Source organism: Micropterus dolomieu, linkage group LG18, assembly GCF_021292245.1.
Source record: "Micropterus dolomieu isolate WLL.071019.BEF.003 ecotype Adirondacks linkage group LG18, ASM2129224v1, whole genome shotgun sequence".
Lineage (NCBI taxonomy): Eukaryota > Metazoa > Chordata > Actinopteri > Centrarchiformes > Centrarchidae > Micropterus > Micropterus dolomieu.
This window is the reverse complement of record NC_060167.1, coordinates 15,426,831-15,439,279: the sequence shown is the minus strand read 5'-3', so window position 1 is coordinate 15,439,279 and position 12,449 is coordinate 15,426,831. Positions and strand designations below refer to the sequence as shown.

The 12,449-nt window shown below is 40.1% G+C and overlaps 1 protein-coding gene across 10 annotated transcripts in view; it reads left to right on the top strand.

Annotated features, from left to right (window-relative positions):
* The window catches only part of LOC123957015 (R3H domain-containing protein 2), a 74,336-nt gene that overhangs the window by 30,793 nt on the left and 31,094 nt on the right, over positions 1 to 12,449 (top strand). For 6 of the 10 annotated variants that reach the window (XM_046029615.1, XM_046029612.1, XM_046029605.1 and 3 more), the window contains exons 3-8: positions 8,080 to 8,157; positions 8,567 to 8,724; positions 9,579 to 9,803; positions 10,242 to 10,283; positions 11,426 to 11,512; positions 11,678 to 11,822. In XM_046029615.1, coding sequence (XP_045885571.1) covers positions 9,642 to 9,803; positions 10,242 to 10,283; positions 11,426 to 11,512; positions 11,678 to 11,822 — 436 coding nt within the window. In that variant the 5' untranslated portion in view covers positions 8,080 to 8,157; positions 8,567 to 8,724; positions 9,579 to 9,641. The remainder of the gene's footprint in view (positions 1 to 8,079; positions 8,158 to 8,566; positions 8,725 to 9,578; positions 9,804 to 10,241; positions 10,284 to 11,425; positions 11,513 to 11,677; positions 11,823 to 12,449) is intronic. The other 4 variants (XM_046029611.1, XM_046029609.1, XM_046029610.1 and 1 more) reach the window with 3 other exon arrangements.

Here is a 12,449-nt window from a genome sequence, read left to right as displayed (position 1 = left end):
ACATTCATTTATTATTACACAGCTGTGGGGGGGGGGCAGTAATAATGACGCAGTTAATGGCAGCGAACATGGTGACATCACTAAAAGGAAGAAACCCTCTGACCATGTGCCCCCCCCCCCCCCCCCCCCCCCCCCCCCCCCCCCCGGACACACACAAATAGGAGAAGCTGCTAAATTGCATAACGTTTATAATGATTGCACAAGCTGCCATCCACTTTCATTTTGACAGTTATTCACAACTCACAATTCACAAATCTCCTCACTGTACTTGAAGACAAGATACCTCCAAAATCCCACATTCAGCCGTGGTTATATTTATATTTATATTATAAAGTGTTATTATTTTGTATCATGTTTCTGTCCAGACGTTTTAAAGGCTGAGCGATGCCCACCTTTTTGGACAGACAGACTTTTTGTATTAGTAGCTGATGGTTCAATATCAGCCATGTTTTAAGTTAAAATGCCAGTGTCTGTCCAACACCTTAGTATGGTAGACATTTGATTGACACACTAAAATATTGTTGTACTCAAGGTGAAACTGGAGAATGTGCTCTGGTGGTGTTATTAACACGCTCCCTAAGGGCTCTCTCTTGATAGACACATTGATGAGAAGATGCCTTCCAAGGCCAGCATGATCCTAGCATTGGACATTACATTGGCTATTGATGGGACCAAAATAGAACTGCATTAAGGAACAGGAATGTCCTGGTTATTTAGATTCTTAGATTAAGTTTTGCCAGAGGTGTTGATTTTTTTGTGGCCTTAATAACCTCATGTTATATATTTTATTGGGGACATTTCAAGCGGTTGTTTGAATTTCACTGTGTAGTACAGTGCTTCAGCCACAGCTAAATATTCATAAATATTTATCGTCATCTTCTTTCCATCTGAAAAAAGTTTTTCACAACAGAAACCCAGTGTTTATTTCAGCTCTGGTATCACGTAAATGTATGTCTTTGTCTTCAACATCACCGACAGGGTTTTCTTGATTGTGACTCATTTTTCCTCTTCAGTTGTAGTTGTAGTTTCTCACATGGAGTAATGCAGTCGTGTCATTTGTTGATGCAACTTAAACCCTTTTCCAACATGAACTATTTAATTCCTATTAGCTCACATGCTGTATGTTAAATGTTTTGCTGGATATTAATGTATTTATCTTTGCAGTTGGCGTGAAAGAACATGAAGCGACTGTTTGTCAGATTATTATTGTGAGAGGGTTTTTTAACCTCTGTGCTCCGGTTGCACCGCAAGAGGAAAACAACTTATTTACAAACTGTTATGATCTGATAAAATACTTATACCTTAAAACTGGGTATTTTACAGTGTTTCCTAGTTTTTCTGATTTTGTGCATAAGAAATTATTGAAATAATACTTTTATTACAGTGATCTTGCTTCTTTTCTACCTATGTGTAAATAAAAACTTTAACTAATTATTACCTTAAACATATTAGTTAAAATATTACTGCCCAATTGTTCCTGATATCATATGGGTTTAAAGTTGAGAATGCACTCATGTCCTGCCCCAACATCCTATAACAGGAAATGCATCATATCGAAGGAAAGATGACAATTCAACATGTTAATGGAAAAAACCATGAACCATGTTTACCATGAAACATTAATAAACATAATATTGACATGATTTATAGTGAGTTTTTTCTAATTTTGATTTTTTTCACATTTTTCATTATTTTCTACATTAATTAATATGATCATTTTATAATTATTATGTACATAACAAGCACTGTTGTCTTTATCAATAATGCGTTCAGGATCACCTCTCTATCCACTGGCATTCATTCACTATGCAGATGGGAGACTGTTGTTCACTTGGCCAACATCTCATTCACCCACTTTATCACCCACTTAATCCTTGTGTTTTTATCCTTCAGTCTAGTTTCTTTCCCCGTCTCAATACACTTTCTGTATGTTCCCCCACACATAGCAGAGAACTATACATAGGTTATAACTAGTGAGAGCAGCAGAGAGAGGGAGACTTGGAGAGAGCTGCAGAAAGGTAGGTAGATAGGTAACTAGGGAAGGAGGGAGAGAATGAGTCATAGCTCGTCCCACAGGAGTGAGTGGGCTGGCTGAGTGGAGGAGGATGGCGTCAGCAGCAGGCCTGACAATTTAAGAAGACACACTAAAAGAGGAAGAAAAAGAAAGAGACAGAGAGCTAACACTTAGTAGTGGGTGGATGGAGAGAGAGAGATTGATGGGAGGGGTTGATGTGGAGGGGGCGGAAAGCAGGAAGGGGTATCCTCAGCACTGAGAGAAATGAGAGAGGGGGTGGCAGGGAGAACGACAGAGAGAGATGTAGATGGAAACCCTGTCTTCCACAGCATTTGATCATCCCCTCATCAGTGTTTTATGTCTTGTTGGTTACGATGGTTTTCTCTCCAAATCTTTGATGCTATGGTCATCCAAGTTTCCCGGCTTAGTTTTTCTAAGCCATACAGGCACTTTATTTTGTTTTTATATAGCTCATGGCAGGCAATATGTACCACATTCTGGTGTCTGTGTTTGTGTTGGCCAGTGATGCATGTATCTATATTTTTACTGTACAGACTTTTAGTACGAATGTGCCTGGGCCGTTCCTCTACAGTCCCTAGTGCTCTGCCAGCCCCCCTTGTCCCCCTCCCTGTGTGAGATTGTGCAACTGACGCAAAGGGGAATCCTCTCTGCCACAGACAAGCACTGGCATGCACACACACCGTGAGCGCTGCTGATATGTGCAGGCACTGAGCTTGCACAAACTCTGCCATTACTACACACATCAGTCTCCGCTCTGTGAAGACATAACCTTGCTGCCTTTTGTGAAATGGGTTCTCTCTGACGTCAAATGGGAGAGGTGCGCAGCTGAATACAGAGGAGCTGAATTGGGTCGAATTGCCTGTGTGTGTCCCTCCCACTGCTGTCTGTGGGTTTGTACGCGCTTGCTCACTCCTGTTTGCAGCATTCTGCGCTTCCATTCACATACACCTTTCATTCAGCCTCTGCAGAGAAAATGGAGAGGCATGTCTGCTACGCATGCTTCTCCATTATGAAATTTGAAATAATGCAATGAATTAAATAAATAACTAATAGCCACAGCTCTCAATCATTACCCACACAAAATTGTATGAATACACAGTGCTCATTCTCTGCTCACTTGCACTCTTGTCATTAATGAGAAATAAACAGAGTAGACTGTAGATTTATCTGTTCATCTGAAGTGTACTTTTTTTTTATGTATCTGCTGCATGCATGTGCTACAAAATAATAAAATGCTGTGTCCCAAGTACAAATCCTTGCCCTGGACTATCTGGAACCTACATATCTTTCATGTATTTGGCATTTTAATTTGAGAAATTGATTAACTTTGTTTCAGCTAAAGAGCGTAGGTTAACTTGTAGCCAAATGTAATGTTTTTAAAACACATCTTGACAATTTCATACGTTGATGCTCTTTGTCAACAGCTGGTATCAAACTGTGGCTTTTGTCTCAATTTGCCTGATGTCTGTCAGGTAACCCGGCATTAATTATCAGCAGGGAATGAAATTTGCACCTGCCACCTGCCAAGTACAGGGCAAATGTTAGCTGTGGCAGGCAAACATTTCAGGTCGCCTATATTCCATATTTCTGCTGTCTGGTACCACTAACTCGGTGTTTACAAATCATACGTAGTTTTCAGAAGTGGCTTACAAAACATTGAGTGGCCAGTAGAAATGTTCAGTGACCCTGCCACAGTAGCAGGTGAGTAAAAAACATAATTTCAGACCCTGGTAATCCATTTAGTTAATCAGTTTAAAGACAGATGAGCTCTTCACTCATACCAGCCGCCATGCAGTAGAATCCTTCTCAATTCTTTGGCTTCTCCCGATGCTATCTGTTGCTGAGACCCTGACCCAGTTTGACCTGGAGCAGCTAAATTTGACAGTGAGCTCATACTTGCCTGAAATATTTTGTCCGGCCAGCCTACTGTCTGAAGTGGTGATATACATTCTGTGTGCCTAAACGCATACACACAGTGTTAACCAGGCAAATAGCTTTCTGTCTCTTTCACTCACTCACATGCATGCACGCATACTCACACACACACTCCCTTCCTTTGGTAGTCTGTGGTGTGGTAACTTGACACAGTGGGCAGGGCAGCGTATGACCTGTGTGTCTAAGCTAGAGAGAGATGAACGGTATGAAAATTTCATATCACAATTATAGTGAGCAAAATTTTCACGTTTATCAGTATTATCGTGGTATTGTTAAAATGTGCTGAAAATGTTCTGAAAGTAGTGATACAGAAATAATAAAAACAGCGCTGTGCACTTTTTGTTTGCGTAAGCATTAAAATAACAGTCAATACCTTATGTGAACATAAAAGTATTTGATATGGTAAAACCATATCAAATGTGCATTAACATTAAAGATGTTATAAATTATTTGCAATGACCTGATAAACGAAAACCACTTCGATGATCGTTGGATTTTAAATGAACAAATTATGTTGGTTGGGTGACTAAAGTATGTAACGTGTTATCATGTACAATGGGCGAATAGAGTCTGCAGGCAAACGATGTATACAGCAGCAGAACAATGTGTACAAGAGTAGGTAACACCGAGAGCTTCAGTTTACAAACTATTATCAAGTTAGACCAACAAACCTTGACTTGTTCCCTCATTATGAAGTCCCCACATCATGCATTGAGCAAAAAGTTAACTTACTCTGCACCTGCTATAAAACATTTTTCTTCGATCAAGTTTCCCTCACCAAAGTACGACCACACTGAAATGGTAATACTAACAGTCAGGAATTTTACCGTGGTTTATCATTAAACTGGTAACCGTTTCATCCCTGGTCTCAGCTGGTTTGTTAGGACCCGGCAAAGTCAATGTGCCACCACTACATTGACAGATGATAATGATTGTTTATTTTTTTGTGGGTAATGGGTGTCTGCCTATGTGCTCCATCTATGTGCTCACCTATGTGGGTGTCATGAGGTTTTGTGAAACCGATTTTGTAATAAGCCATCTTTTTTTTTAAATGTTTAAAGTTGTCATTGTGTTATTTACAAGTTAAGCAAAGGTTCATTTCACGCTGATGAATGTCCTCGGAAAACAGTTGATTCAAAATTTTTAACCAAAGCTAAGCAAATACACAATTTCCAGTTTTGTTTATAACAGAAAACGGGGGGCTGTGTTACTGTTTTAAGGACCGATAAATTGATAGTGACACATGCAACTGTGATGTTGTTTCATAGCTGAAAGAAAGTGTCTGGAAGAAATGTAAAAGCGGCTGTTGGTAATATCATTTGATTGTTCAACCAGCTCTATGATTATTCAGGTTGGCATGCAGGAGAGGGGGACCCATACAAAATTTGTGTTAAGTGGATGCATGCTGATTTTTTTATTTTATTTTTATTTTTTGTAGCAGAATAATTCAGTTAATCATTGCTTCCACACACACACAAAAATCTGAAATGAGCACATTAGTAGTATGAAGGAGAAGTCCTTTGGATGAGGGACGAAACGTCTTCCAGTATCTTCAACCAAGTCCAGTTGCCCTTGATTTTAACCTTCGTTGGATAACTATGACCTGGATGACTGAGAATCTTCATAGACAAATGAAGGACTAAATTAATGTTCTGTAGTGAAATTGGCTTGAAAAATAGCACACATACTGCAAAAGTGGTATAAATCTGTCAAGTGGAGCTAGTTCTTAGGACATTAAGTGGGTTATCTATATTTGCTCTAAAATGCCTGATCAAAGCGCCGCTATCCTGCTGTATTACACCAGCCTGTAAATGTGGTTTTATGAGGCCAGCATAATGTGGATAACCACTTTTGCTGTGACATAACTGGCCAGAGTCCTGTGTGAATCAGCTGCCCTGCTGCATGTCTGCAGACACATGTGATGATGCAGACAGTTGGCAGAGAGATGCAATCATCAGGCCAACCGACACACTGACTGAACTGGGACATAATAGGAAGACTTTTGTGCTGCTGCTGGTATTGTAGTTGTTGGGTCTCCAATATGTAGCATGTATTATAACACATTGTATTTAAGTTCTTATGCCCGATAACACTGGTGATGGCGCAGTGGGTAAGACACAAGCCTTTGGTGTGTCCCACTGACATATCTACCAGTGTGTCCCTGAGCAAGACACTTAACCCCTAGTTGTTCCAAAGGCGTGGAACCTCTGACATAATTAGCAATTGAAAGTCGCTTTGGATAAAAAAGCGTTAGCTAAATGAATAAATGTAAATAAGGATGTTAAGGTAATGGTAGTAGGGCTACGAATGTTAGCAGAATACGATAGTAACATGGACATACTTCTGTATTGAGCTAATAGCTACATCACTTTCTGTGATGTGAACTGTGTTGAATTCAGGGTATCATCCATTATGTGTTTAGATAATCTGTCATTTTTAATGTAATGTGCTAAAGGGCATGAGTATTTGTGTGTTAAGTGGCCATTAGTTTATGACAAGGCTTCACTACTCACCTCAGAGGGCTTTTTAGTTCAGCAACAGTAATTTGACTTTCTGCTACTACTTGATATCCCATGACCCAGATGACTGAGCACCCACATTGTCGGTATCACAGTCTAAGATTGCCTAAAACTTAAAAGAAATTGGAACACCAGCAATAGCATATCCTGGTCTCTCACTTTTTCTCTTCATCCTGCCATGTTCTCTCTGCGTCTGTCTGTCCATTCCTCTCGGTCCACACACCCTGCAATCCAAGTATTTATTTTTAATATCATTCTTCACCCTGCCTTTCTCACTGCTGGGTGCTCAACACAAATGGTAACAGTTGAGAATGACGTTACCATCTCCTTGGCAACCCAGTGGGCCTGTGTGTGTGTGTGTGGTGGGGTGAGGGGGGGTGAGTAGCTGAGTGGGGGAAAAAAGAGAGAAATGGGTGGAGGAGGAGAGAATGGGTAAAGCTGGTTTATTCATAAGTACCCCATTTCTAGGTTTGATTCACAATTTGCAGCCCCTCCCAGCTAAGATGGTCCGCTCAGCCGTGAGAGAGAGATGAATGATTATCTTTGCTTTCTAATCCAAAACCATTCAGTCTTTTTGTGCAAGAATTTTGTGTGTGTGTGTGTGTGTGTGTGAGCGAGCAAAAGGAGTAGATTATTTCAAAGAGGCTGCCTCCAGTAGGTAGTGTGGCTGTATTCCATGCTGCTGTACGTGAGTGGGTTTGGGGCATGTGGGTGTCCTGGTCAGTGATGGGGGTGTAATGCTTATGCAGCTGCTGATGACGCCTTTGCTGTTGCATTGCCTGGGTCTTTCCCACGCTGGGAATCCCTGCCTTGTTTGTTCACTCATCTCATCTATCCTGCAGCACAGGACGGCACAGCGCAGCAGTACAAGCAGGGACATGCAGGAAATTGACCATTCCACGCTTCATGCATACAATCTGGCAATCACACTTCTGATGCCTGACTTTTTTTCTCGCTGTGCGTCTTTTCACCATTGTATGCACATGGGACTTAATGCACGCATTGCTTCTTCAGCAAGCACACAGAACTTGCTGCTGTTGACCCTGTGATACCAGAGGAAATAGGTTTGTAGGACAGATGGATTTATCTTTGTGGTCTGTGTATGGGTGTAAAGCCTAAGACATCAGAGTTACTGCTTCAAAGCTGTTTTCAGTTCTGTCATGTTTTTCTATGCTGGGAAAATGGGCTTAATGATGTAAATTAGGGGAAGTAAGTAAAGACTGGTTATAATTGTGTAATTGGTGGAAGTACATGCATTTGAAAGCTACCTACAGGGTTTAAAAGTGTGTGTGTTTATATTGTTTGTTCAGATGATCATCATCATTTCTCAGTTACACATATGTCCCATTCATAAAGATTGGTGCCCACACTGTAGAAACCTGCATTTTAAGTCAAATAATAAACATTTTAGCAGTTTTGGTATCTTAAGTACTGATTTGTGGTGCTCATTTTTAAGCCTCTGTGCTAGTATGCTGAGCTTTGAGCTGCTTTGTCCCCCTCCCTGCTACAAGCAGCAGCAGCAGCAATGAGTCACTCAGTGTGTGAAACATGACGTCATCCGTGTCTTCCTCTTCTCCTCTTGGTGTCCAGAGCTCCTGACTGGAGGACAGACCATGCTGCTGCACTGAGCCAGAGGGAAAGAAAAGAGAGAGGCCCCAGTGACCAGAGGTACTGCGCCCCTCCCCCTTGTCTGGCTATCTTAACTGCTGCCTTTATTGCTGCCTGTTTCTGTTGTGCATGTTGTTATTCTTGTAATGTAGCTAAAGATGTGTCTTTTTGAGCAAGTTTGTAACCATACTGGGAAAGTTGAATTAAATATACCATTGATCTTGAGAGAAGTTTGTTGTAAATGATTCTTATGAATGGAATGAAAAAGTTCTGGCTTTAACACAAACAAAAGAGGAAGGTAACAACCTTGTTGGGTTTGCTGGTCTTTATTTAGTTAACGTTTCCTTACTGGCACTAACCTGAAATAACGTTCCTTTCTTGTAACAAATTAAGATTAATATCTTAATTAAAATTTAATTTCAGATTAACATGTATTATTAATATTTTTCACCTTTGTGTTTCTTCACAGCCCCACCTCGAAGGTTAAGGCTTGATATGGACTGTGCTTCGCCCCCTACTGCAGCCCAGCCCAGTACACTACCTTAGTGGGTTCCCCTTATCTCTGTGCGTGTGGTTCCATCCAGACTCACTGTTAAGAGTCCAGCACAGATCTGGTACCACCTACAGGTAAATAGTCAGGGCTCAACATTAAACTTACTGGCCCAAAGACAATTTTTACTGGCCCTCCTTCCAAAAGTTATTTATCAGTGTTACAACAAAACCAAAGAGTTATGTTATACTGTTAGCTTGTTTAATCGGTTATTAAATACTGGATATAAAAAAAACTAAACTAAAATGTAATCACAGTTAAATTATAAAAACAAAACAATTTACTTTTAAAACAAAACGTACTAACAGACTCAAACATGACGTGCTCTCTCTCCTGCTGACAGCCATTTAATAAAAAAAAATGTACACAGATCATTGGATACGAGTCGCCTCTATCCTGATTGACAGGTCGCCATGGTAGTGACCTGAGACCATAAACTCATTATGAAAGTGTTTACTGAGGTTATAATTCAGCTGAGAATTAGCAACATTTTACCATTATTTCTAATGGAACTGGACTTCTTTTTTCAACCAGCAGACTTGCCCCCTGCTGGCCGTTAGAGAGAATGCAGGTTTAAGTTCTGTCTGCATGGTTTAACTTTCAGACCCAGAGGTTGCCGCTTGATTGAGATTAGAGAAATAACATTTGACAACTACAACTCTGGATTGGACAACGGTGCACGCCATGAGCTGCAAAACAACTGCATAATGTCAAATACTAATGTTTTTGCACTGGCCCCGGGCTAATAGGCCACCGTTATTGTCGAGCCCTGATAGTATAGTAGTTCACGCTCTCTCATATCCTGTTTGTCTTTAGCTGTCTCTTTCTACCAATTTTCTCTTTGGTCATTCATTGTCATCATATTTTATAGCCCTTTTGGTCTTTAAAACTTGACTTCCCCTCTCTCTTTTTCTTGCCTGTTTTCTCTCAGCCACTCCTGGGTTCTCCACCCAACCCCTCCCCAACTCCCACCCTCTCCCCCTCCCCTAAGAAGATGTCAGTGAGCCTGACAACAGAAATCCAGCAGGAGGGAGAGAGTGGGCCACTCATTGAGCCCTGCAGTCGAGGCAAGACCTCCCCTCAACCACAGGGTACCAAGGAAGGGACAGGAGATGGCCTGGAGCCTGAGGAAAGCTCCTCACAGGATGCGCAGGTGGTACGATATAAGAATGCGAGTGTGAAGTTTTAGACCGTTAAACTGTTTATGCAAATGAAGGATTTATTAAGTAGTTTAATAAAACTATATTAAAGGCCTGCCCCATGTGGATGCCTATCCCAAATACAGGCAGGGTCAATTCAGTGATTTTAGCAAATAAAAGTCCGGGCTATTAATCAAAGTTTTACGGACTATATTAATCCATAGCCTTCTGTTTATGTCATAAAAATGTATTTAACATATAAAATGTGGTAATAAGTGGTACAGCGTGAGGTTGGGAAACTCAAATTTCTGAATTACAATGTAAATCTTTCCAAATGTGTGTAAATTTGTCTATTCTGCATTATATGTAGTTAAATTTGCAGGTAGTGAATTCTTATGTATATTTAATGTTCACCTTATGATAAACATCAGTAAAATAACACATTTCTCTTACAGAAACGGGCTCCTAATCACAGCCATGGCAGGAAAAGGGCCAAGGTAAGTTTTCAGGGTTTTTTTCAACAAAACCAAATACTCATCTTTCCAAAAGTCCCCCACAGAACTTCCCAATCCTGCTCCCTGAAATAACCTCCTGCTAGTTTGTTGTATAAGACGACCTTCCATTATTAACATTCTAATCCTTTAAACTGCAGTGGACCACCTACTTGGTATCATTGGCTTAAAATCTTAAATCCTATGAGAGGGTTAAAAGTGGGTGTGACCTCAGTAAGGCTGTGAATGAGAAGAACACATTTAAGACCATTAAGACAATTATACAAAGATTAAACTGAAGTAATTGGTTTTGGAGCCAAGGAAGAACGATTTAAAGTCAGTGCTCGGCTTCAATTGGCAAGTCAGAAATCTTGGTCAATGGCCACATTCGGACAATTACTAAGTCAGCCTACTATAACATGAAGAATACAGATGTCTCAGTAGGACTTGAAAAGACATAAATTTATCTTCAGTAGACTCGACTACAGTAACGCTGTCTGTATTTATAAAAAGAACAAAAAAAAATCTAAGCTGCAGCTGATTCAGAGCACTGCTGCTCATGTCGTCATTAACACCGAAGTGGACCACATCATTCCAGTTCAGAGATCTTAGAGACACTATTAGTTTATAAAGCACTGAATGATGCCAAAATACATTTCTGATCTTCTGTCACGTTAAGAATTGTGCATCTAACTACAAATGTAGTAGACTCGGGAAAAGACGTAGTTGTGTGGAGTACAGTGGACTTGTGTGGTCCTATCTCTCTCTCCAACATTGCTTCCATTCTGTTGAGCAAGCTGCGTTCAGATACAGTGTGAAGTTGATCTCCTTGGCTGGTGTTGCAGTCTGTGTCTTTTGACCACGAACTGCTAATGGAATAATAATAATATCCCCTAACTGACTGCGTGGACAAAATGCACTGACTGTGTACTTCAGTTGTCTCACTTATTTTCCTGAGGAGCAGCAGTCACCAAGAGAACCTTGTTTACTACAATGTACAGGAAACTAATCCTGGGTGCATGTAATACATAAAATTGGGATGAAAACAGTTTAAAGTGATCTGCTGCGTTTAAAGCAGCTACACTTTTCAGTTAAATCCCCTGAAAACACACAGCCTTACAGGTAATGTATGTGTAATTCTGTTGCAGTCTAATGCCAAACTGAAGCTGGTAAGGAGTCTGGCAGTGTGTGAGGAGTCCTCTGGTCCGTTCTCCAATGATGGACCTCCAGAATCGGTACTGTTCCTGTCTCTAACCCCTAACCCCTCACCCTAACCTCAGTCCAAACCAAGTGCAGATAGAAGTGCCGTTATTTGTATGCCAATACAGTTTTTGTAGGATTAACAATGCTTACTAGATTAAACAAATTAGAATTCAAAAATTTACCATCTTTTCTCATAGCAATGGAATGTCGTTTTCCAGGATATCATCCAGCTTCACATCAGCTGTCCATCAGACAAGGAAGAGGAGAAGTCTTCGAAGGACGAGTATGAAAATGAAGAGAAGGAGAAGAAGGACAAGACTCCACGAAAGATGTTGTCACGTGGTAAGAAGCAACTTTGGAGGCTAAATGCATTTTGTAGCGTGTTACAGAGACCTGTGTTTGTACCATAAAAAAATGCTGGGCAATAAAACAATCATAATTATTGCAATATAATGTTTCTCAAAAACAGTATAACAAATGTTCAATAAATGTTTGATTTGATTCATTTGAATCATAAACAAATTGACTTTTTGACAAATTGTCAATTGACTTGATTTTATCATAATTATTTTGAATATTCTGCCTCAGATATGATAAGTGATCCACTGTTTGGCATCAAGTGTTTGTCATGTCCATAAAGAATAGTTTAAAACCACAATTAACCATCTGGTTTCTTCAACTTTCACTCAAGAGCAAATATCAGCCTTTAAACTTGAAAGAAAAAAGGATTTCACATCTATTGTGATAACATTTTTGGCTGTATCGCCCAGCCCTAGTACCATACTTACTCTTACACAAGACGAGATTAAAAGGTATTTCAAATATCTAATAATAAATAGATTACTTTTTTTTTTTTTTACCTTACACAAATATAGTAAACGCGAAATAACAGTGTCATTTAAAATGTCCCACATTTTTAAACAAGGTTTGTATTGTCGTGACTGTTGCATGTAAACATGATGTCCACTG